Source organism: Lepidochelys kempii, chromosome 16 (genome assembly GCF_965140265.1).
Source record: "Lepidochelys kempii isolate rLepKem1 chromosome 16, rLepKem1.hap2, whole genome shotgun sequence".
Lineage (NCBI taxonomy): Eukaryota > Metazoa > Chordata > Testudines > Cheloniidae > Lepidochelys > Lepidochelys kempii.
The window spans coordinates 16,208,827-16,234,348 of NC_133271.1; the positions used below are offsets into that span (position 1 = coordinate 16,208,827).

A 25,522-nucleotide genomic window follows, 5' to 3' on the forward strand; every position below is an offset into this window, starting at 1 on the left:
ACAGCACCCATAGGGGAGGAAGGGAAGCTGCGTCAATGCGGGGGTCTGGGGGAGTGGTGGGGCCGGTATTGGAGAGGATGCTGAGGCAGGGGAGCTGCGGGGGTGGGGGGGTGTCTAGGCCGGAAGACACATAGCGGGGAGGCCGAGGCCCGGGCAAGGCGCCTTCTGACTGGAAGGCCGAGGCGGGCGCGCGCCTCCTTCCTCTCCTCAGCGGGCTCGGAGGCGGGAGCGCGCCCGCCCTCGCGGGGCACGCGCAGCAGGGCGCGGCCTCCCTCTCTCTCTTCCTCCTCCCCTCCGCCGAGCGTGGGGCCGGCCGGGCGGAGTCTCCCTGGCTCCCCCTAGCCCCGCCGGGCTGACGTGGCCCGGCTCGGACATGGCGGACGGCAGCAGGCAGATCAAACTGGCTGCGGCCAAGAAGAAGGTAACGATCCCGGGGAGCCGGAGCCGGGCCCGGGCCTTCCCTGAACCCGGGGCCGAGCGGGGAAGGTGGCCCCGATCCCTTCCCCCTCAGGCCTGGTTTCCCTTCCCCCCCCAGCCCAGCTTCCCCGGAGCTGCCGCCCGGGCCCCCCCGCTCGGTCGGGGGAGAGGCCTAGTCGCTGCCTGCCCCCCGAGGCCTGGAAGGGACAGCAGGCCCCAGCCCCGTAGGGATCCTCCTCGCCTTCCCCCGCCGGGAAGCGAGGGCCCCAGCGGCCTGTGCGGGAGGGGGGCCCCAGGGCTCTCCGGAGGCGGCGGCGGCGGCCCCCCTTTAGCTTTATAAGGGAGGCTACGTTCCCCACCGTGCCCTGTAGGGACAGTCCAGGTCTGCCCCCGGGCAGAGTCACGGCAGCAGCATTGGGGAGTTTCCAGGTGCTCACAAGTCGGTGATCCATCCTAACGTGCCTGTAGACATTTGGTTTCTGTAATGTTGTGAGAAGGGTTGGACCTTGTGTGATCTTGGCCATGGGGATTGTTCCCCCAGACCCTTCTTTCGCAGCCTGCCCAGAGCAATGGGGAGCTGACCCCTCTAGGGGATTCAGTGCTTGCTATAGATGCATTGGGGCCCTCCTGTTGAAGAGCCTCGTGTGTGCATAACATTTCAGAGGTATTCTTCTGATAGCAGTGACATCTTCACTGTAAACCCTGTAGGGTGAATCTGGTTTTAGAGCATATGTTCAGAAACCCAGACATGAGGGCTTTTTAAGATATAATATGGCCTGAATTCACTGTTGGTTTGTTCTCTTTTATTGATACAGTAATTACAAACATAACTTATCACTGATCTGTCACAGTGAGCTGCATCTGTGTGTTAGGACTTCAGATTCTTCCTCCTTTTTCTCAGCTGAAGGAATATCAGCAGAAGAATAGCCCTGGAGCAACAGCAGCAGCCAAGAAGAAACGAAAAAGTAAAGATGGAAGTAGACCTGAGACTCCGACAAATGATGACAGAAAGTCTCCAGAGAATGTCAGTAGCTTGTTCTTTTTTTATTCCAAATTAATTGCCACCTTTACCTGTCTGCCAACCAGTTTGTTTCTGCATCTGAAGGAGAATTTTGACAGTAGTATGTGAAGGAGGGGGTACATTTTGTATACTAGTGTTTAGAACAGAAAGTAGCTAAAATTACTGAATGTTGCATGATGGGGTCAGGTAATACGGTGTAGCAATATGCGGCCCTATGAGCATATGCTGGAAATGGCTAGTGTTGATGTGTTGAGACTTCTTTTGGTAAAGAGATAGTTAACATGAATTCCTTTGGCTACAGCAATCCTTTGATCAGTATTCTCACTCTGTCCTTTTCTGAGCCATTTCTCTTTCCCCTTTTCTTTCACCTCCTTTAGATTCAGAACATTCTGAAGGTGCTGGTGTCAGACCTTAACCGATCCAATGGGGTAGCCATACCCTCATTGGACAAGAGGAAGGTGAGACAGTGTTCAGAATCCATCTGACTAGCTTGCTGTCCATACTGCATGCTTCAGAGTCTATTTAAACTGGCTTTGATTTTTGGATGGAACCTCATTCTGACATGTTTGTTGTCAGTTGCTTGAGTTTTGTTGCTGCTCTCCTTAACATTGAGCTATTTTTAATGTGCTTTTTTGTTCTTATTATGTGTCCCTTGGATTTGTGTCATATCTAAAATGTGAAGTGAGAAGTGCCAAGGACTGACTTTCCCTTATGATAAGACTGCGAGATCAGCTGCTTTGGGATTATGTCAGGAATCTTGGGTGAGGTTGTGTGCAATAGACTGACTGTAGAGACACCCCACTGTTCCCCTTCCCACTCAGTGTGTTTCCAGGGAGATATAGCATGGGGGCATAAAACCATTGTTTAAACTGGAATACAAGCTGGGTTTGTTAGTTTCTTAGCCGATAATCTTTTTGTTTGCATGTCATTGTTTTATTTATAAGTACCACATCTCTGAAGGGCATGTTCTTGTTTATCTTTAATCAACCAGTTGCCCTGAGAAGCTGTGTAGTTATTCCAACCAACTCATTTTGTGACAGGTGATGAAACTAGTCTGGCAAGTAATATGGCTTTAAATATATCTAGGCAAGGAAGTCAGACATATTTTATATCAAGTGTTTACATGCTGTAGAGCAGGGGAAGTCAATAGGTGGACTGCAGGCTGCCAGATACTTTTGAACGGACTGCAAAATCTTTTTATTTACTACTACTTATCATTATTCTTGTGGTGTGAAAAATGTTTCTCTGGACCTTGATTATACCTTGACCAAGAAATTTGGATGTTGACAAAAAATAATTGACTACCCCTGCTGTAGCGTCTTTGTATTTCCTCTGTTCTTGAGACTGAAGGGAAAAGGAAGATTTCAACTAGCAATAAGAGACAAGTGTACAGGAACAAACTTATAACAGCCTGTCATTTTCAGTGTATTTTATTACCAAAAATTCCATTTAATTTAAGTTAAAGTTGTGATAAAACTCAGAGAACTCAACATAAAACCTTATTTGCCTTTTAACTTTATGCCATTGTGTCTGCAAAGGGCTCCACCCTCACTTTTGAATTCAGTTTCTCAACAAATAAACCATTATGATACTTGTATCTGTTTTTTTTTTCTTTGTTCCAGCCATAGAAATAGTCGTGTTAATTACTGGGGGACTTAAAATGGCTTCTGTGCAATGAAACCTGCATGCTGTGATAGATGAAATAAGTCTTTCACTAGTCTTCTGTGCATGATAATGAAGCAACTGACCTCAAAGACATACAGTGCACATAGAGGGCTCTTGCACTTATGTTGTTTGTATGTTTATGGACAAGGGTGAGAATGACAGGAAAATTTATGCAAGGTCCTTCTCTGTGGGATTGGATGTGCCATGATAGCATCAGATTGTGCATACTATGATTGGAATTTTCCTTTTGTATGGGGTCTATTTTCCATGTACTAAACATGGGTATAATTTAAATTAAGGTTAATAGGTGGGCATATCAGAGAAAGCAACTAGTTGTCTGTTACATTGATGGTGTTCTGTCTCAAATGAAGGCTGGACCTATGCTTAGGCTTTTAGGGCTGTTGTGAAAGCAGAGAAGTTACTCTTTCATTTGTCGTGATGTCCTGAGTGTTTCTCTTATCTTCCTTTGCATGGAGAGAGATGTTTTGGTCTGCATAGCTATTTAGATTTTCGTCTTGGAGGCTGTGGATTGTTATGCCCAGGGTCTTCAACAGCAACTTGAAAATTATCCTTTAACTGTAGTCTCTAATGAAAGAGAGAATTTCGGTTCCTAGTTGTCTTGCTGATAGAACTCCTGAGTCAGGGAAATGCTGCTCTGAACACTCACTTGATGCTAATAGGCAGAAAAGCTGAATGCTGGCAGCTGAGCAAATGCTGTCATTGGTGTGTCAACACAGCCAGGCAGATCCCTCCCACCTCACCCACTGTAGCTTTCTGGTTGTGTGGCAGGGAGAAGCTGACAGAACAGGAGCCCTTGAGAAAAAGCAAATGGATCCTCATATATATGAGTCTGGGTGGCGTTACTAGCTTTTTATTGAGAGTTACTAGAATTTCACAACACAACATTAATTTTTTGAATGAGTATTTTGGTATTTTTAACATGCCCCTCAGCAAATTAGCTCTCTATGCCACTTTCTTCTCAAAGCGCCTTTTCTGAGAATGACTTTTGTCACTATTACTGTTACCTTATATTGATTACATCTCTGAGCCTGGTGCACTAGATATGTAAAAAGACATGGTCCTACCCTGAGAAACTAACACATACAATTTAAAATCAAATACTGCATTGGGGTGGAGATGGATTCCTTCTGTCCACTTTGTAGTCTGTGTTGGTGATTTCCTAAACCAATATCAGGGCAAAATAACCTGAGATTGGAAGCACTGGGGAGGGAGAGGGATACATTAAGTGTTGTTACGAATATTAAGTATATTGAACTCTGACAGCACAAATCAATCCTGCTAAAAAGACATTAAAAAATTGGTATTGGCTTTCCCCATCCATCTAGCTCAGTGATCTTGTTAGTTTCATCAAATCTGTGTCCTATACCTTGGTGTTTGTAGTATTCAGGAGAAGTTCTGATCAAGGAGAAAACAGGAGGCAGCAAAATCCCTCTGCACCTTCAAGTAGTCATGAAGGGGGAAGAGAAGAGAGAAATGTTTCTTCTTCTCTCTGAGCAGCCAGGAAGGAGGTGGCTGGAGTAAGAGAGGAGACTATCAAATGGAGTTGCAGAGAGCCACAGAGTGCTTGTGGGGCTTGTCTTGACGTCCTGCTATGGCATTTGCTTTGTAGCCTCTGTACATGATGACTGATCGCAGTTTGGCAATGTAATGAAAGAAATTGCAACAGAATGCCAGACTGTTGCACTGGGACTTTGTGGCTCTCCAGAACTACTTGTTCTGCAGGGTTGAAGATAGATATATGAGGGATTCTCCAGTTGCTCTGTGGTTTGGTAGGGGTAGTTGGTGTTAGATTATGCCCCCCCAAAAAATACCAATTTTATTTCTGCACAGAGATACAAAATGCATTTCTTGACCCTCTTCCTCACTTAAGGCAAATTCAGCTCTAGCAGATGAAAGTGTCACTCCTCTGGATTCCCACAGGAGTTGCATTTGCTTACACCAGGGCTGAGTTTGGTCTTTTGATTTATAATGCCCTCTGTCTTTGGCCTGGTCTACACCTAAAATTTAGATTGACCTAGCCGCATCGCTCAGGGGTGTGAAAAATTCTCACCCCTCAGAGATGTAGTTAAGCTGACCTAAGCCCTGGTGTAAACACCACTTAGTCAGTGGATGCTTTCTTCTATCAAGCTAGCTACCGCCTCTTGAGTGAGTGGATGTACTGTAGCAATGGAAAAACCCCTTCTGTTGCTGTAGTAAGTGTCTACACGGGTGTGCTATGGCAGCATAGCTGCAGCTGTGCCACTGTAGCCACCTTGTAGTGTAGTTACACCCATAGTGTCAAACTCTTCAGTTGATCGCATTCCACAGATTTCAGGAAAGGGTGTAGGGGAGTAACACTTGAGTCAAACTAACCCAGTTCTTGAGTGGTCGCTAACCCATTCTGTTCCATCTCCACTTGTACTCATTGACCAGTTTTCTCTCCAGAGACAGTCTGAACGTGGTGCTTTGCAAAGCAGAGACAATAGATCTGGCATTGCCCTTGTTCAGTCTGCTATAGTTCCCTTGCAGTAAACATAGCAGCTCTGACATTTCCACATGCAGGTTTACAGTCTGGCAAAATGACTGCCCCTTGTTAAAGAAGTGAGCTGGATTGCCAGACACTAATTCTGGATAAAGCGCCCCCATCCAAGCTGGAGACTGGGACAATAGGCGACAGTGTTTTATTCAGTGAAGAAAAACAGGTTGATGGATTGACCTGGTTTGCTCTGGGGAGAACACAGTTTTTTGCCAATACATGTCTGTAGTTGACCACAGTGTTCACTTGGCATGTTTTGTGCATGGAGATCACATGGGTATTGTATTCACATGTTTATCTGTGTCCCTTCCTCCTGCATGTAGGTTGTAATCCTTGTGCTATATTTTGTGACAGGCATACTTTGACAGTGATGTTACCGCGCATAATGCTGAACAGCTTGCTGCTGATGTCCCCGTGTTATCTAACAGCAACAGTCTACCTAGCTGTGGCTCTGTCATGCCTGGTCCTGGTAGCATGCCGCTGTCACAGGTTTGTGAGCATTTGTATCCTGAATACCACCAGTGCACTAATGATGCCTGTCTTATGCTAAGCTGAAATGTTTGACTAGCACATGTTTTCCAAACAAGTGTGAAATTCTCTCCTCTCCACTCAGTCTTGGTCCAGCTGTGAGCAAAATGAGTTTCACACCATGTAAAGTGCTGTAGGATGCACGTGCCCATCCATCCTATGTTGCTCATTTCCCTTCCTCTCCCCCCCAAGGAGCATCCTCAAGAAAAGAAGGGTCTTCTCCAACTGGAGTAACCCTCCTTTCTTTACAAAATGTTTAAGAATTAAATTGAAACTTACCAGCAAGGCAAATAATTTGTGATATTGAGGAACTATTCAAGGCTTTGACTGACCTACTGTAATGTTCATCTGTTAAATACTACCTAAGTCCGTTCAACTTGTGACATGAGGAGTCCCAAAATTAGCAAAAAATTATCCATAATCTAGGCCTGACTTGGGTTGTGCTTTCAGTGTTAAATTCCCCTTTGGACGGATTGTGGTAGTGACAAATGCTATGTAATGCGAGTCCTAGGGTGGTTTGTGTGTGTCTGTCTCTCTCTGTTTCTCTGGTATAGTCATGTGATTCTTGTGTTTTACCTCACAGATACAGGATGCCGATGATCCTAAAAATGCCTTGGATGAAAATAGGTGAGTGTCTTTGTTTAATAAAAAGAGCTTGTAACAGGGTCGTAAAGAGCCAATAAGTTGACTTTGCTTGTAGAAGTTACCCTCAGTGCTGTCCAGGCCTGGGCAGTGCCATGAATGGACCCGCTCCTAAAGGAATGCATTGTGTTTCTCCATTCTCAGGTCTCTCTCATCGACAGAGAGTCTCCGCCAGTTGTCTGAGCAGCTCAATGGCTTGGTCTCTCAGGTACCATTTCATTCCATTTGTCCTGTTAACTTTTTTTAAAACTCAACACTGGGGGAGGGGAAGGAGGAGTTGTTAAGTAGCCAGCACAGTAATGTTCTCTTTAATCCCAGAGTTCTTTGCAGCCAGCCCACTAAACAATAAGGCATTTGAACACTGAAAAGCAGAAACCATTGTTTTAGGAATGTGAAACTCGGTCAGTGGGAGGAAAACCAGAGTGGGATGTGGAGGACAGCATATATTCATGGAAACATGCTCTCTCAATTCAGTGGCAGTAAATCTGTGATACATGGTCTGTATATTTCACCTAAGACCATTTCTGTAGATGCTATGGGCAGAGGTCAACATAATTAGCATATCTTTAACCAGACCAGTATGTATGGTCATATTACATACCTACCTTTGTATGGGGCCTTGATAAACTTAAAGTGAAAGGCACTAGATATGTATTGTGCTATTGGGGATATGTTTGTACACCCCCCTCCTATTTAGATTGAGCTTGTGCCCTTGGGATATTAAATTCAGTTACTTCTTTCTGACTTGTAGTCCACATCCTATGTGAATGGCGAAAGTGCTGTGTCTTCCACAAATATGAAGGAGATGGAGGTAAGAACTCAGTTTCTGATTCCATCATTTACTTGGATAATATCACTACTGATCACCCAATGGGACAGTCCGTGATTGTTGTATTGAACCTGCTCAGTAAAGACAGTGTGGTTTATAACCCTGACAGCGAAGCTGTGCCCAACATTTGGAGCCAGGCATCGGTGGCAGCTCCACCATGGGATGCTGGAGCTATTAAGGACTTGTCCTGAGTGCAGCCACTACTCCCAGTTAGTGTCTTTAAATGGGAGTGAGGCCTTTAGCGGAATGGATAGAACATCTTCCCATCTAACATATACTTATTAAAACGGAAATGTTTTTGTGGGGACTCAAATTAGATCAAAACTGTGATACTGAGTTATTTTCTGTCCTAATTATTGCCTTTTTTCCCCTTCTCCTCTGCCCCCTTCCTTCTCTTCCTTCTGTCTGCATGCGCCCATCAGACACGTTACCAGGAGCTGGCAGTAGCCCTAGATTCCAGCAATCTAACTAACAAACAGCTCAGTACAAAACTAGAGGAATTGGTAAGAAACAATCCAGCCAACCATTGTCCTTGCTGCTTCTCCATGCTCTCTGGATGTCTGCGAGATTATGGGTTCTTTTACAGTGCCACAAGGGAACTGTTCTCACAGCACTGTATGGAGAACAAAGTGGATTTTATGGAAATGCCCATTCAGAGGGTAAAAAGTCAAATTAAAAGATGACTCCTGAATTTACTGGCTTGTCTGAGGCATATGAAATATAGTCATGGGGTTTTAGGTACCCGTACTTTGCCCTGGGTGATTAGCCTCATGATAAAGCAACTAATACTGGGCCTGATCGGTATCCACTGAATTCAGTGGGAGCAACATTCAAATCTGTGTTTTCTCCAGTTGAACTTGCTGTTCCAACTTTGTCTGCAGAGTGTGAGTAATGGGGCTAGGAGTGAGCACAGGGACTGGTGTCTGATCATCTTGTCTGCATCTGTGGCACTATGAATGAACCACTTTGTCCTATAGCCTGCATGGATGTTGCTGCTGCTTTTCAGCCTGTTGCTTTAACACAGCAAGAAACAACTGCAAAGGATTGGTTTCAGTCTGAAAAGAGCCTTGCTTGGTTTGAAATGCTTTTCTCCCTGATTCATTTCCCCCCGCTTTCCTCCCTGCAGTTTAGGATTCTTCCCCAGTGCATCCCATGGCCCTTTTGTTTTGCTGCATTGTTTTCCCCTTGTGTCCCTTTTTCTCTTGTAGTATTGAGGCTGGGCGGCAGTGGCACCTGGTATCAGATCAGTTCCCACCAGCGACTCTCGCTGTTTGCCTGCTTCCACACAGGCATATGAAGTGGTCTCTTGCCTGGAATTACACAAGGCCTATGCTGTACTCCTGGGTTTGCACTTGTCCACTGGTTCTGTTAGGATCAGAGCCTCCAATATATTATCCTTCCACAGACAATCACCTTCCTAAAATGCGTCTTGAGTAGGATTACACAAACAGTTTAGCCAAAGTTGATGTCTGTAGCTCCTGTGGAAAAGGCAGTAGCTAGCTATTGATAGCAAATAGGAACATTGCTCAACATATCACAGTTTTATGGCTGTCCTGTGGCTGCTAGTATAGCGTGGTGTAGAATCTCTGTTCACTTTGTCTCCATCCTGTGTGTGCCCGTGCGCACACACACACCTAGCACGTTTTTTTTCATTAAACCTCCAACCACCTCTCCAGTGAGATTAGAATAGGTTGGGACAGTATTGTGTATATGCTGGCGCTTTCTCCATGTTTTACCCTTAGTCCTCTCATCTGATCCACATGGACAGGGGATGCCATGCTGACTTAAATGGGGCTCCACATGGTATAAAAGTCTATCTTTATGCAGGCTCAGGGCTTTAACATATTGTCAGTGTAGTGTCTAAGAACATATCTGAAGGAAGGGAGGAGAGAATGTGGTTCCCTTTATAGGATCCTGATGTATCATTAATGTGATACAACATCAAGTACTACAATGATAAACACCTTAAAATGTAGGATGTGAATTTAAAAGGGATGGTGCTGAGATCAAATATAAGCATTTTGGGTTTTATTACCTCAGCAATGCTAGTGTGGAATGGGGATGTTCTGTTGAAGACGAAAGAACATACCCTGAGCTGGCTAATACACTTCTCAAGATCCACATGCCATGACCCTAGAATCTATTGTTTTAATAGTTGAAACATCCTGTCTTTGTAGAAAATGCCTAAAAGATTTAACAGAACTTCTGTTTGCTATAGCTAGCCATGTGTGTCCCATGTCTTGGTTAAGATTGAAGACAAATTTACTGATCTCATCAGTAAGAAAGTGATTTGTTAGTACTGATGTATCAATTTTGCTCCTTCTGCAGAAACAGCAAAACCAAGAGGCTATGAATCAGCTGGAGAAGGTAAAATGCCTCCCATAAACCCTCATCTTAGGAGAGGTACAGTAGATGTTCTTCTCCCCAAGAGGAGCAGATATTTGTGGTGTACCGTGGCACAGACATACATGACCCAGCCTTAGGTTGGGTAAAGTGTGTGAAGATGGCATTATATAATGTATAGAGGGCGCTGGGAAATCCTTCTGAACTCCATCCTAGTTTGGTTTAAAAAACATCAAGCACTACAAAATCAAGTACTACGAAAAAAACACAAACACATAGTTAGAATGCTTACATATAGCTTTCCTTAGACCAACATAATTACCTGGCATAGCTGACATACTGGCAAAACCAAAGGAAAAGTGTCTGTTCCAATCCACTGTGACAAGTGCCGAGTGTGAGAGTATGTACATGTGTGAGTGTGGGATTAAAAAACCCTGAAATGGAAAACATTTAATATATTGTGAAGTTTCTCCTTACTGTTATCATCATAAAATCATAGGGTTAGAAGGGACCACAAGGGTCGTCTAATCTAACCCCCTGCTAACATATTTTAAAGGAGATACAACCCTTACCTTGAATAAGTGTCTTTTTTATATTAAAAGTTACCAACCTCCACTAGTAACTTATGCTCTGTCTATAATTTGCACCTTATTTTTCCTTTTCCAAGATAACGTTAACAAAAGATCACATTTCATTCATAACTAAAGTTCTTGTTACTTAGAAACATTGTCAGGTAGCTTAGGCCCAAAATGGAGATTTTTGTACTTTGACTTTTTTTTTTTAAACAAAACCTTATGTTAAAATTAATTTTTATTGCATTTCAAAGCAATTAAGTGGAAATGGTTAAGTTTAGATTTAAACATTTCCCTATAATTTGCAGTCCAGACACTGCAACATTGTGCTACTGTGTGAGAACCTCAAAGTAAAAGAGGTTTTTATCTATTTTTATCTAATCTATTTTTATTGCCCATGCTGAGCAAAGTGCAAAACGTAAATACAAAGTTTAAATGGTGAACTGCAAATTAGGTCTTTAAAATTCTGTGTCGATTGGATATTATTATTACCACAAGAAACCTAGGTTACAATTGTGTGTTTTTTTTTTAAAAAAGATCCCTTTAAAAAAAATTGTGTTTAATCTGCATGGTTTCTTTACATAGGAAAAGAAGGGGTTTGAACAGAAGTTTGCCAAGGAGCAAGGAGCATTGAGGGAACAGCTACAGGTAAGAAAGAACTTTTCCATTTCAGTCATATCATCTGGTCTTCACTTGGCTTTTTATGGACTTCCTAACACTGGGATGTTCTTCCTTCTGAAATCCAGCTATTCAGGAAAGGCATTTGGTCAGCCAGACTGTAGACTCATCCAATGGATTTATGTTAATCTTTCTGCCTTTAGTGAATTATTTTTTTATGACTGCTGTGGAGATGTAGTTCCAAGAACAGGTGTCTTACAACTGAGCTCTTGTTTTCTTTTCCCAAAGGTTCATATCCAGACGATTGGAATCCTAGTCTCGGAGAAATCTGAATTGCAGACAGCACTAGCCCATACACAACAAGCTGCCCGGCAGAAATCAGGTATATCGACTTTGAGCATTCAACTGAGGTTGTTGGAACAAACCAAGGGTCTTGAGTCGTGGGTACTATATTCACTGGCAGGCTGCCCATAACACTCAGTGACTTCTTAATGATAAACACTTGGCACAATCATTGTTTCTGTCATCCAAGCTATTCCCAAAATCAGAGCACATTGATTCCAGAAGAATCAAGGTTCTTTTGTATATTGCTAAAGCCCTGTTATGACTGTTAAATACTGGTGATTATCCAGGCTGTTACTTTCTTACTGTCCTGTTGACTGCTTCTCAGCTGAACGCTACAGCTGTCATGGTAAGATAAGCTTTCATTCTCAGCTGAACTCCAGCAAATTTCTATATTATAAAAGTAATAATAAGCACCTAGTGCTTTTTCATCTGCAGACAAAGGGGGTATCATCTCCATTTCACAGATGAGGAAGCTGAGGCACAGAGAGGTTAACTTGCCCAAGGTCACATGAGAGTCAGTGGCAGAGCCAGAATAGAAGAACCCAGCTCTGTTGACTTCCAGACTTCTATGCACTGCGCCATGCTACCTTCCTTAAAGTGCGGGAGAGTTTAAGAATTTGTGGGCTGATTAGAAAGTGTAGTTCAGCCAGTTCTGAAGAACTGTTTGCAGCCCAGCCCCACCTGAATCTGTTTTGACTTGTTCAGGAGAAGCTGAAGACCTTGCTGCACGGTTGCAGTCATCTCGCCAGAGGGTATCTGAGCTGGAACGCACTCTGTCCTCCATCTCTACGCAGCAGAAACAGTTGGAGAAAGTAAGAGTTACCTCCATTTATACTTTAACAGTTGTGCTCTTTCCTGTGTATCTTTCATTAAACTGCTACATGCTTAGTGGTCCCATCTTTGAGAAGAGGGAGGCACAAGTCCCGTAAACAAAGTTCTGTACCCTTCATGATCACGGCAGACTTTTTTTCACTTTCTGCAACCACTAATCTTTGGTCAAAGCTTCTGTCTTCAGATCTGGCACCTCACTTTATCTGTCTTGCCAAATCCAAACAATGAAAGCCCAGCCATGTCCGCTGTCCAGGAGCTTGTCTATCAAAGAGACACTGTAGTATTGGTGCTAATCCAGACCTTTGAAACATAACCTCATGGCTAGTTAATGGTGTCGGTTTGAAAAGACTGAGTAGATGAATTCTTGGCACATTTGTGAGAAATTTAATGTGGTGACAGGCTTAGCTCCAATGCTGGCCAGCTGTAGCCTGATGCGAAGTTCCAGGCAAATCCATTCTGAGGTTCCAGCCATAATAGTTCTGTGAATTCGAGTCCTTGACCTTCTTAGTTCCACATTAGCTAATCTGTAGAAGGCTGACAATAGTTGATTTTAAGCTTTCCTTGTTGGTCAGAGTCTGAGGTTGATTCATGTATGTTTTCCTCTTTCTCTAGCATAACAGAGAGGTAGTGAAGGAGCGAGACAGCCTGAAACTGGATCTGTACAAACAAAGGTCAGTTCTACTCTGTATGTTACTGCAGGTTCAGTAATGTTTAACCCTGTGAGAGCTGCCCTCTCATGCCTAGAATACAAGGTGCCTCTTCCAGTGCACAGCCTATCCTCCTTCCAGCCACCAGAAAGGACCAGTTTGTAAACTTACCTCATGAGTAACAAAGAACCAGTGGCAAAAGTAAGGATTATTGCTAATTTATTTCTGTCGCTCAGCAAAGGCAGTGAGGAACTCAAGCAGCAGAACTCAGAACTGTCGGAAAAGCTTCACTCCCTGGTCTCTGAGAACTCCGCCATGAAACTGGATTTGGAGGATTTGCATAAGAAACTGGAAATGGCTGAACTGATGATTCAACAGGTGATTGCAGTGTTATTGGGAGGTAGATATAAGGGTAAGACCTTGCTCTGAATGTGGGAAAAGGGATCGTAGGTCAAAAGAGAATTGACCACTGGGTGGCTTTTACTCACTACCATTTACCAAGCAGCATACAATGCTTCACATAGACAACTTCTGAATGAAGAGGTCTTCTTCAAGGTTTATGGAGAATGGGAGCCCGCTGTCTGAGGAGTTTGGAGTGGTGGACCGTAGACACCATGACATCCCAAGGATTGGACTAGTGTCTCTGTTTCATAGTGTGTGGGTTTGTTTTTGTTTTTTTTAAAGGCCAGAAGGGGCCATTCAATCATATAGTCTGACATCCAGTATAACATAGGCCAGAGAACATCATCTGGTTACTCTTGAATTGGATTGTTTGACTGATGTATATCTTTCAGAGATGTGGGAAAGATTGGAGCTGCCCCAATAAGATACTAGCTGTTGCTATCTCCTTCATACAATAGATAGATCTGTTGCATAGGGCAGAACCCCCATGTCATCCTGTTTCTAAACAGCCACTCATCTCAACCCATACTTTTTAAATTTAAACTTGTATTGAACTAGAACCAAAGAGGAATATACAGAACCACAGAAATTACCACATGGATCATGTCACAGGTTGCAATCAAAAGGAAGAGGTGTAAAAATACAAGGAATGTAGGAATTTGCCATAATTTATTTGATTTTCCTGGCAGTTTTCAAGTCAGTCTGGGATTCTGGATGCAAACCAGCAGTTGCAGATGGCATTGGAAGAGCGGGCAAACCTGGAAACACAGATTACTCAGGTAAGAGATCATATGGAATATGTTGAGGATCCATATTGCAGCCTTTGTAGGGGAACTTGTCTAGCAGGGCAAAAGAGTTTGAGACTCTGCACTAATACTGGTCTTCTCCAGCTGTACTCTTTGAGCAATAATGCTCCAGTTTCCTCTGTCGTCCTGAGCAGCAGTCAGAGTCGCTTCGCCAGCTCCAGGCTGAAAGGGATCAGTATGTAGAGAAGCTGAAGGAGGAGGGCAGTATCTGGCAGCAGCGGGTACAGCAGCTCTCTGAGCAGGTAAAAACAGCAGTATCTTCTCTGGTGTACGTGGAGGCATTATTTTTATTGACACTGGGGAGGCTGACTCTACTGGTTTGACACCTCCCTTTCTGGGACCATATAGGTCCATATGCTGATGGAGGAAAAAGAGAGGAATGTGACCCAGATTCAGGAGCTGGAAGCCAGTGTTGCTGAGATGCTAAGCAAATCAGGTAGGTTCAATCAGAGCTTAGCATTGTGGAGTGCTAGCAGGCTAAAGGAAGGCTTCCCATCCCTATTATGTAGAACTTCTGTACAGAGAAGGGGCACTAGGTTTGATATGCTCAAACCAGAAGGACAGCTAGGAAGGACTAGTAAGAAACTTACCGGCCTAGTGCCTGTCAAACAAGACCTTTCGAACCATCACCGAGCCATGTCTGCCTATTCTTATCCACCTGACCAAACCTCCAGCTCCTATGGTCCAGTGAAGAGGAAAGAGAACTCTGTGGGCTGTCCCTAACACCCAGCTGGGTAGAGGAAAGCTTCTTAGTGGGACTGAGGGAGCTAGCAGCACATAGCAGCAAGCTGTGGTCTTTCTCCTCTCCTCCTTCTTCTCTTCCTAGGAACCATCTGCTCCCAGAGGGAGGGTTGGATAGTGCTGTCAGTGACACACCCTTAGATAGAGGGGTTGAATGTTGTTGGCTGAGGGAAGGCCTATTCACATTAAAGGGTTCTGTGCTTCTAACCTATTGTGAATGGGTTAGAAGCACAGAACTTAGCTGATTGTAACCCATTTCGTCAACAGCTAAGCCTAAGGACAGTGAGCCTGCCCTGCCAGGAGGGCCCACGGAAGCTGAGCTGAACCTGTGGTCAGAGGTCCAGCGGTTGCAGCAAGAGAAGGAGGAGCTTCATGGGCAGTACCAGGCCCAGGTGCGGGATAACGAGCAGCTGAGCCACCTCAACCAGGAGCAGGAGGAGCGGCTGCAGGAGCTCGAGAAGACTGTGCAGCGCTATAGCGAGGAGTCTGTGGACAGACAGCAGATCCTGGAAAACATGCAGAGCGACAAGGCCACCATCAGCCGAGCTCTCAGCCAAAACCGGGAGCTGAAGGAGCAGCTGGCGGAGCTGCAGAATGGCTTTGTCAAACTGGTACGTCTCTCCTGGACATGCAGCCCTTTGAATTACAGGGTACAATCACAGTGCAGCATGAACAGCGACACTAACCTCCTGGCAGAAGCATTGTCCTTACCTTGCCTGCCCTCTAGCACTTCGGTTGTTACAGTTCTAGCGTTAGAACTTGGTGTGATGGCACTATGCAATCTCTCCAACTCCCTAGTGAGCTTCAGGGGGATCACCCAATATCTCTGCTTGTCTCAACGGGGTTTTCTTCTTTCTTTCCTTTGTGCCCTCCACCCCCAACTCGACTACTTTTCTTGACTTTGGGTATTTCTCCTGGCTCTTTGTCCTCGAGGGCCCTGTTGTCTGTCCCCAGATTTGCATGCCTGTCACCCATGAGGAGGTTCTTTCCAGCTTTTTTCACCTCTTCCACTGCTGTCAGTATTACTCCTCGTGCCCCTGAATCCTATTACTGGCTTCGTGCAGTAGCATAAAGCTCCCCAGTGTCCTCTTCAGAGCTCTGTGCAGTCTTGCTCCCTATATCTTTGCCCTCCTGTCCTTGCATTCTCCCTCTAGCTACCTGCTCTCTTCAGTCCTCTATGATCTCCTCCTTTTATCTCCTCACCCTCTTCACTCTGCCTCTTTTTTTTTTTATGCCACCCCTGTGCTTGGCGAGTTAGAGGCTGTGCTGTGTGCCAAAACCCTTTTCTCTTATGGCACCTTCCCTGTTTTGATCCCCATGCTATCGTCCCCTCGCTGTCTTGGTCAAGCTCTTATCCCTGTTTTGTGTTTCTCTGTCTGAACTAGAATGACTGTTCAGGGCAAGGACCTTGGGCCAAATACAGCTATTTACATGCCAGGATTGCAATACCCATCCATTTCAAGAGGAATTGCATCATGTTATGCTAGCACTGAGTACAGCCCATTGACTTGGTTTGTAAAGTGCTATGTACATTTATTGTACTTGATGATTTGGGGCAGTTTCCTGATATGGTGGCTCTGCATCATTTCAGACAAATGAGAACATGGAGGTGACAAGCGCTCTGCAGTCGGAGCTGCATGTGAAGAAGGAATTGGCCAAGAAGATTGGGCAGCTACAGGAGAAGCTGGCTGAACGCAAAGAGACGGTAATGCACTGTGGTACAGCACCAGGGTGATAACATACCAGGTTCTGAAATAGGATAGGCTTTGATGTAAAGATGGAAATTGTTCATTTTCACACCAGTCTGGGAGCCAGTCTTCACTATGTACTTTGTCTGCACCCTGCTGTGGATGTCTGGCATTTTGGGCCAGTCGGAGTTTAGTAGGGTGAAGGGCCCGCTTCTGGCTCATTCAAGGGGTGATACTGACAATTGTCTCCTAGCTGGAGTAAGAAAAGATCTGGTGCCAACTTCCACAGTCTACAGGAGAATCAGAAACTGCCTTGTTTCCCATGATGAAAAGGAGGGTGGTGCTGTATGATTTATGCACTGTGAGGATGAGGATATGCAGGGGAACGTACCACCTTAGGGATAGTCTTCAACTGTGTGTAGAGCTGGAGCTTTCAGTGATGAGTTGATCTTGCTCTGTTTGTCAGGTGGAATTGAAAACTCAGGAGGCTCAAGGCCTGCAGGAGCAGCGGGATCAGTACTATGGCCATTTGCAACAGTATACGGTGGCATACCAGCATCTGGCCAATGAGAAGGAGGAGCTGCACAAACAGTACTTGCTTCAGACGCAGCTCATGGACCGTCTGCAGCATGAAGAAGTGCAAGGCAAAGTGACGGTGGAGTTGCACCTGAAGGAGCTGCAGCAGACCAAGGTAATGGGGATAGGCAGGTGTTGAAGGATGGTAGGCAGGATTCTGTCTATATGTTGTACTTTCTGCATTACTCTGAGTGGGTGCCGGAGCTTCCTGCATTAGACAGGATAATGGCTTTGTGGTCAAAACATACCACTTTTCTGTTGCTGGTGAAAATATAGGGCATCTAGTTTAGCTGGTGCAGGTCTCAAGTGTGTGGTGGCCATCCAGCCCCTCCAGTGATTTCCTGCTTTCTCTTACAGGAAAGCCTGGCAGCTGTAGCCAAAGAAAACAGAGAGCTGCAGGCCCAGATCAGTCAGTTAGCAGCAGAGTTGGACGATAAAATGTTGCACCGAGTGGAAGGTAACAGCAGTCTATCTTTAGGTGGAAATTTGGGCTGAGCTAGACCATCTAGTGTTACAGCTCCTTTGTCTATTTCCCTCATCTTGTAGGAGATGGAGTGGAGAATGAAAAGATGGTAGAAGAAACTGTGAAATCTTCACTCATGATCCCAGAGGATTTTGAAAGCCGCGAAGAAATGGTGAGTCCATAGTAGGCAGCAAAGCTTCTTTCTTCCAACTACGCATAAGTACCTGTAAAGTGGGCAGGTCAAACTCCCCTAGCGGGGAGACTGCGTGCATGCGATTGTCATCTGCTGATGCAAGGAGCATGCATGCACGCACAGAGTTAAGAGGCATAGTCAAAGCCCCATGCGCACTGCAGCAGGCACCCACAATTCTGAAGCACTGTGGTGTGGCAGACTGGAATCTATTGGCAGCTTCCATTAAATAAATGCAAAATGGAGGGTAAAAAATATATGAAAATAACCCAATCAGCTCAGTAGCTTCTGTCTTATTTTGATCCTATATTCCTTACCTTGGGAGGCGGATTGGGATTGGTGCATCTGCTGGCTATTTTTGCTAGAATGATCATTAATGAAAATAGGTACTTATTTATAAAGTGTACACATGTCATCTTGGGGTTCAGATTTAACCCACTGAGGAGAGTTGGACAGTTCATACCTCTTTGGCTATTTGCTGCTTCAGTTTACACTCATTACATTTTTCAGATTTTATCTTCATAGCTGGGAGGGCCAAGATCATAACTCTTTAAAATTAAAGCTGAGGCTTTGGAGCCCAGTTCTGCAGTAAGGAGTGGATTCCACAGTAAGCTCTGCAGCTGCAGAATTGTGGAATACACAGGACCCTGGTCAAGCTCTAATGCAGAGGACTAGGAATAAGTCCCCTCAAATTCTGATCCCAGCTAGAATGCTGACTCACTGTAGGCAGTTTTCCCCATCTGTAAAATAGGGATAATCCTTACCTACTTCCCAGGGATACTGGGAGTTGATTGGACAGTAGAGCTGGAATTGCCTTTTAGGTCACTTTCTTGACATCTGCCATGTCCCAAGTGGAGAAGGAGCGAGAGGAGATGCGGCATCAGCTGGTGGAGCAGAAACGACAATGTAGAGGTCTCCTGCAGCAAATAGCAGCTCTGAGGCAGGAGCAGCAACACAGTGTCACGTCGGGTGGAGGTAAAGCTCTGCGCTGTGTGGGGGAGGGAGAGTGCCCCAGAAAGAGCCACACAGGGTGGGGGTGTGCACGAGTGCATGCATTTGCCTCTCCCAGTATGAATCAGACTTGCAGTTTTATCGCTCTTCCGCAAACCGTACACACTGAATCTGTGTCCTTTCCAGGCTATACTACAGACACTGTCCCGGTGGAGGTTCATGAGGCTTTAAAAACTGCCATGGAGAAACTACAGGTGAGCAACTGAACTCTCAGCTGGGCTCTGGAGCCCAGCATCGGGCCCCACTGTATAGCAAACCAAGACTATGTTGCAAGGGAATAAATAGCAAATCTGGTTTCTATGAGACAACTGCCTCCTTTCCTGGGTTTCCTGTGAACAGCTGATCACTTCTGTATCTAGCCTTTGGATACTCAGCATGGCCTGCAATAGTTTAAACTCAAAGGGAATGGTGTAGGGGGCTGGCATTGGTCCTTGATCTTTTTCTGAAGCCATAGTGGTGGGGCAGGCTCAATACTGGTCTCCCCTTCTCACTCTCAGCAGAGAGAAGCTGCTGCTAGAGGCTTAGCAATCTTGAAGTCTTCAGTGCCTGGGAAGCTGTGCTATTATGGTGGGGAGAAATTTAAAGGATTCCTTATTGCTGTGATGTCACTCTCTCTAGCTGTGTTTCCTTCTCCTCCTTCATCCAGCAAATCAGCCAGGCTCTCCCACAAGAAACAAGTGGGGAGGGAAAGAACAGTATTGTTTCCTAAGCTCAGGCTGACCTGGAAGGTGTTCTGTCAGGGGACTGTTGACTCCTTTATGTGTTCTCTGTACAAGTGTAGTTGTTCAGAAGGCTGATGCTGGTTATGTGTTCAGTCCCGCTTCACAGATCTGATGCAAGAGAAGGCTGACCTGAAGGACCGAGTGGAGGAGTTGGAGCATCGCTGCATACAGCTGTCTGGCGAAACAGATACAATTGGTAAGATTAGCCAGCATGAGAGCAAGCTAGGCAACCTCTTCACAGAGTGCCTAGGGTGTTACTTCTCAGTGAGCTGAAACTACAGGTGCCTCTCTAACTGCTAATGGAGCCTGACCATTCAGCCACCAATCGGATTTCTACTGCCCAGCCTCCAGGTGCCCTAAAATAACCCTGCTGGGTAAGAGACTTCCAGTCCGGTGTCCAGATTGGCTCTTATCTGGATTCTAAAGCCCCATAGTTCATTTACCCACTGATGTAAAGTTCAAGCAGAGGGAGCTTTATAATATTGTAATCCCTCGGTGCATTGTCTCTGCCTTATGCTTTTCTCCTGTGTTCCAGGGGAGTATATTGCATTGTACCAGAGTCAGAGGGCTATCCTAAAACAGCGGCACCGGGAGAAAGAGGAGTATATCAGCCGGCTGGCCCAGGATAAGGAAGAGATGAAGGTAAGGAATCTCTCCTATCAAAATAGTACTCACACCTTGGTTACGAGGCCAGGAAGCACAAGCGGAATGTGCGTGTGCAAAAGCTGATCTCAGCAGATGAGTGGCAGGCATCAAAGGCACATATACAGTACAAACTTTTCCATACAACTCTGCCAGTTTTCTGAATTCAGACCTGCAGCACAAGCTGCTGTTCAGTTCTTGGTCTCTCTCGAGAAGATTGTCTTGTTGTGTCAGATACACTGCTGGTTTTGTGATGTACAGTACAGCAAACTGATTTCCAAAATGCCTGAAACTGGGACTCAGTGTGTCTGTCGGGATGACTGACCTGCCCAGTGAGGTGCAAACCTACCAATTTTAAGAAGCCACAGGGAGGACATATATGTTTCATGGGTTTTGCTTTATTTGCTAACTTGCTACAGATGAAGTTATTGGAGCTCCAAGAGTTGGTGATGCGTCTGGTTGGGGAGAGGAATGAATGGTACAGCAAGTATTTGGCAGCTGCTCAGAACCCAGACCTGCTAGTAAGTCACGGAAGTGGAAGTGCCATTGCAGTTGAGAGGCACATTGAACTAAACGCTACTGATGGAGAAGGTGAGCAATCTTCCTGCTGGCTCGCAGGGAACCAGACTGCTCGGTGTTGGGACGGGAGTCGTAACCTGCCTCGTCTTTGTTCTTTACAGGACTGCGAGAGGTGAGTTTAGCAGATGAGCCAGAACAGGAAGCTGCAGTCCTTCAATCACACGTATCTAGTCATAGCAAAGGCCCCCAGCCCAGTCCAGAGGATCCCACTGCTAAGCAAATCATGCAGCTTCTGAGAGAAATCCAGAACCCTCAGGAGAGGGTGGGGTCCCTGTTGGAAAACCCTTGCATTCCTTTCTTCTATCGTGCTGATGAGAACGATGAGGTCAAGATCATGGTGATTTAAATGGCATGAGAAACCTGGCTTGCAGCAATTTTCTGTGAGCCTGTTAAGTACCCAAACTGTTTAAACTTACCCTGTATCTCTGTCCAGAGCCCTCAGTCTGGACAGATTTCCTGTTCCTGTGGAAAGAGGGATTGCATCAGACAGAACTCGAGCACCAGACCTCATCATCTCTCTTTTCTCTCTCCTCCTGTTACTTGGTGCACTCTGAGTACAGACTCTGACTTGAAGTAATCATGTGAGGCAGTCGGAAGTGCTGCCTCTGCTGACCCACATGAAAGTAGCAGGACTTCTTCATGACCTCTGACAGAGTAACTTGAACACTTATTTCCTAGCTCTCTGACAGGACTCTGCTGCTGGCAGCCAGCTTCTCAGCAGTGATTGGCTTGTGACTGTTGCACCAGCCATGATCGCTATCTGCCCATCTCCTTCCAAAAGCCTCCTAAAGTAACTTATTCTGGCAACAAACTTTGGATTCTGAATGATTATTGGTATGTTTCACACCATGTATCTTAAACTTCCCATTTTTCTCCGCAGCCTGTCCCCTGCACTGTATCTGAAACCAGCCTTGTTAGTCCCAAACAGCCAAAAGACGCAGGCTTCCTGCCTGACTAGGCAGCACGACAGAAACTTTTATTCACATTAGATGGGGGGAAGTGGCCAGGGGTTGCCTTCTGAGTCCTCTTGGGACAGATGCTCGGTTACTTGATATAAGCTTTATGTGGTTGGTTGAGGGTTGGGTAGAAATGTAACTGCACTTTGAAGGATGATGTTTCACCTTGTTTGTCTAAAAGTTTTATTTATTTAAAAAAAGGGAGAAATAAGTAAAAGCAAATCACTTAATAAACGTGCTTTGTTTTGAATTTCTGGACTCTGGGATTCTAGTTCCCCATCTCTTGGATTCCTTTTTCTCCCTACATCTCCACACGGACAAGGCTTCCACTAGCTGAGTGCATTAGGAACCTTAGTCTGCTCCCGGTAATTCCAGACACACATGCAAGAGGTGGAGCTGTCACCTGGAAACACTTCAAAGTTGCAGAACTGACTGAGGAGAAAACTAGGTGACAAACATTTGAGTTGAATGTTTGTGCTTAGAGAATCAGTTCCCTGATCTAGAAGCAAAGAAAATGGATTGTGATGAATGGAGCAACTCGCTGAAAGACACTCTAACGATGGTGTGTACAGGGCTCAACCACCATGGGTTACCATCTCCATCTGCTAGGAATAACATCAGTGTCTGATAAGTACATATGGGTTTAAAATCTAGAACTTGTTGCCTGCTGTCTGTGGGCTCAGCAATCCCAGTGGCAGGTCTCAAAGGAGAACTCTCTGGAGAGTGCGTGTGTATTTTAAGGAGACCTAACTTACGTAAAGTTGTGCAATGCAAGACAAATTCCAGGTTGATGACTTAAAAGCACATGCACATGCTTGGCTCCCATTGGTGCCGTTCTGTTTGGAACAGAGAGGCTCTGGCAAACAGGCTATGCTGGTTTATGACTTTTCTTAGTTAAAATTCTGCAGGTCCTTTCTATAATCAGTTCTGCCGTATTTTGATCAAGACCTTTTTTTTTAACCTGGAACAGGGAACAGTTGTTCCACAGCGAAAAGCACACGATGATTGGGATTTTTTTTTAATGAATTTAAACTTTTATTTTAGTGGGGAAAGAGGTTCTGTGGAATAAAATCAATGCACTCCTCTGAAATTTGAACAGCTGAATTTTAGCCTATCTGGGGAGGATAGAAACTGTTTTTAAGTCCTTTCATTTGAACAGCCCTGGTATTGACTGTCAGTGTTGTGGGCAGAGTGCTCTGCTGGAGGCATCATGCAGGGCACTAGCAAGGTGGGCCTACAAGCTCCTGTTTGCATGAGTTTGTGTACATAGAGTATCTGTGTAACATTTTGTATATTCCTTGAAAAAAGAATATGGCCCTTTGCAGCATTTTTGCCTGCTGGGGTTGCTCATAACCTGTATTATAAAAAATGATTTAACTGCAGTGGAGAGAGGCTGTGATTTAATACAGAGCGTTATTATAAAAGGGGTAAATATTTATTGGGTGTTCTAGTCCAGGAATGTGAAGGAAATACTGTTGGAGAAATTTTTGCATTCTGCTGCAGAGGTGATTTAATCCCATTATAAATTCTTTCTTTCTGAATAAACTTATTCAGGCAAGCACTGACTGTGTGCATGTTTTCTGTTCAGATCACCTTGAAATATGGACAGGAAAACTGATAGTGGATTCTTCCTTTCAGAGAGAGATCGGATATGATCATAGGAAGCCCCAGCTGTTACACTGACTCCCTTCTTATTTAACCTCTCTGCCTCCATCCCTTCAACTACAGAAAATGGTGAAAATACCCCTCTCCATCACACTGAGTTAATATTTTATAATGCATTACATTTTCACCATGCTTACTGTTTCTGCAGTTGCTTGTACCACCTACAGCCGTCTAAAGTCTGAATTGCAGTTCACATAGAGAAATTTCATGGCTGCCAATGGACTGAGGCGTATCTTGATCTCTGGACTCAAGGAGATGCAGTCTAGTTACTAGAATTCATTATGGGCTCAGTCCTGCAAACTGTTAAGAACCTCCTGAGAAGTGTAGGATGCTCTGGGCTTCAGTTGATTTCAGTGGGGGCTGTGGGTACCATACTACTCGGAAAGTGCTAACCTTGCAGGATTGAGCCCTTTGGCTCTCAGCAGTCAAAATAACTCAGTGTTTTTAAAGTACCTCCTATTTGGAACTAGTGAGTCTACTGTTGATATGTATGTAGGGTTGTAATTGCTGCAGATCCTGTAAGCTCATAGTATAGGACCCTGTTTTGCTACGATTTGTATCAACCTTTACTACTTCAGATAGGAACAGAGACTTTGAAGTCTAATAGATAGATGGCAATGGTAGAAGGAAGAGGGGGCTGTTTTGTCAAAACCTGCTTTTCAGCGAGAAACCACTAGACTTCCAAAAAACATTGTAAATCAAGCATATCAGCAATCTCAAAGTCAGGATCAAGTGGAGAATCCTACCCCAAGCTGAAGACAAAGATCCCATAATCTGGAAAGTGGTGCTAACATCAGATGTAGGATGTTTGAACCAAACTGCCGAGACCCAACCTATGGCTGTTACAACATTTTGACTGTCTCTCAACTGACCTGCAAACAGATCTGAACCAATGGAATCTGAGAGAACACACACAGAGGAATTCTGGATTTCCGTCTAAGAAAAAGGGAGTTGGGTGGGTGTGTTTGACTCTGAAGTGACCTTGCTAACTCAGCTGGCAATGGTGGGAGTTCTCCTTGGTAATATTAGAGGCCTCATCTGCTCATACTTCATTTACACAATACGTAATGCCAGACCAAAACCTAAGTTAGACATCTGTGCTTTTGGCAGATGAGTCTCTCAAAGGAGAGAGTCTTGTAGACAAGATAAATAACTTTCAACTCCAGAATCCTAACCAAGCATCATCCTTAACAAGGTGAATGTCCCAGTCCATCACTTAGAACTATTACTGTAGATGGTCAGGAAGGTGAAATTGGGGGTTATTTTCACCTTCTGCATCTTGAATGATCTCAGATGTAAGTGGTTCAGGAGCAAGTAACATCAATAAAGTGTGGATCCTTTGTAATCAGTCTTATGGAGACCACAGACATGGGCTAAGTAAAGGTATCACTGTTAAGGAACTTGTCTATGGACCAACGTCTGACTATAAGCACATACGTTCTGATGTCTGATATAGATGAAGCCAGGATAGCATCTCATGAATATTTGTAGCTAGTTGGACTAATAAAAGCTCCCATGAAAAAAGGTGCTGCCAATGTCACATTTACAGGTAGTAATTTGCATGTGCTGTGACTGGGGAATGGCACTACACATTGACAATTCAGAGGAATTAGTGTTCTTAATTTCGATTGGGAATCCTAGATTTAGAGATTGTTTTCTCTTTGGTCATTGTCACTGAGTAACTATTTGGCTAAGTTTAAAACAACGAGAACGCTTCTGAAGCATTTGTACCTGAAGCAGATCGCCTGCAATGCCCAACTAACTATGTTAATTCAAGGTCTTGCTGGTACCACAATTGAATAGGTTCTAGAACAAACACATCATGGGAGTGGCACCAGAGGGCCCAATCTGTTTACAACTGAGACCTTCAGAGCTAAGGCAGTGTGATTCCAAGAGTGGCTAAATGCATTTATTGATTGAGATATTGTTGTTCTCTGATAACTCAGGGGATGTTGATGTGCAATTGGTTTTACGTAGAAAGAACAAGCCTGCACATCCGGTAAGCCAGTACTGGCAGATGATAGGGGAGCAGACCCTATGAAAGCTCTTTATAGCATGACTGTAGAAGCGCAGCACTAATGCCAGTG

The 25,522-nt window shown here is 44.8% G+C and overlaps 1 protein-coding gene across 3 annotated transcripts; it reads left to right on the top strand.

Moving 5' to 3' along the window:
- The first annotated feature begins 209 nt into the window (after positions 1 to 209).
- Positions 210 to 23,331, top strand: GOLGA2 (golgin A2). Of its 3 annotated transcripts, XM_073314330.1 has the most exons (28): positions 228 to 421; positions 1,319 to 1,441; positions 1,816 to 1,896; positions 5,994 to 6,128; positions 6,751 to 6,794; positions 6,954 to 7,017; positions 7,561 to 7,620; positions 8,061 to 8,141; positions 9,967 to 10,005; positions 11,139 to 11,201; positions 11,460 to 11,553; positions 12,222 to 12,328; positions 12,960 to 13,018; positions 13,231 to 13,372; positions 14,086 to 14,175; positions 14,337 to 14,444; positions 14,551 to 14,638; positions 15,211 to 15,554; positions 16,535 to 16,648; positions 17,098 to 17,322; positions 17,565 to 17,664; positions 17,754 to 17,842; positions 18,682 to 18,835; positions 18,998 to 19,065; positions 19,687 to 19,789; positions 20,129 to 20,235; positions 20,655 to 20,826; positions 20,916 to 23,331. In XM_073314330.1, exons 1-28 carry the CDS (start codon positions 374 to 376, stop codon positions 21,158 to 21,160), a joined length of 3,147 nt encoding a protein of 1,048 aa, XP_073170431.1. In that variant the 5' UTR covers positions 228 to 373; the 3' UTR covers positions 21,161 to 23,331. The 3 variants fall into 3 exon arrangements, with proteins under 3 accessions (XP_073170430.1, XP_073170429.1, XP_073170431.1); XM_073314329.1 differs by lacking the exon at positions 8,061 to 8,141 and having other exon boundaries at positions 210 to 421; XM_073314328.1 differs by lacking the exon at positions 1,816 to 1,896 and having other exon boundaries at positions 210 to 421.
- Positions 23,332 to 25,522: the final 2,191 nt, after the last annotated feature.

Excerpts from the sequence above, each read along its gene's own strand:
- GOLGA2 (XM_073314330.1), top strand. The coding sequence starts at position 374 with ATGGCGGACGGCAGCAGGCAGATCAAACTGGCTGCGGCCAAGAAGAAG. Across the intron at positions 10,006-11,138 it reads CTATGAATCAGCTGGAGAAG|GAAAAGAAGGGGTTTGAACA; the intron begins GTAAAATGCCTC and ends TTCTTTACATAG. Across the intron at positions 16,649-17,097 it reads TGGCTGAACGCAAAGAGACG|GTGGAATTGAAAACTCAGGA; the intron begins GTAATGCACTGT and ends TCTGTTTGTCAG.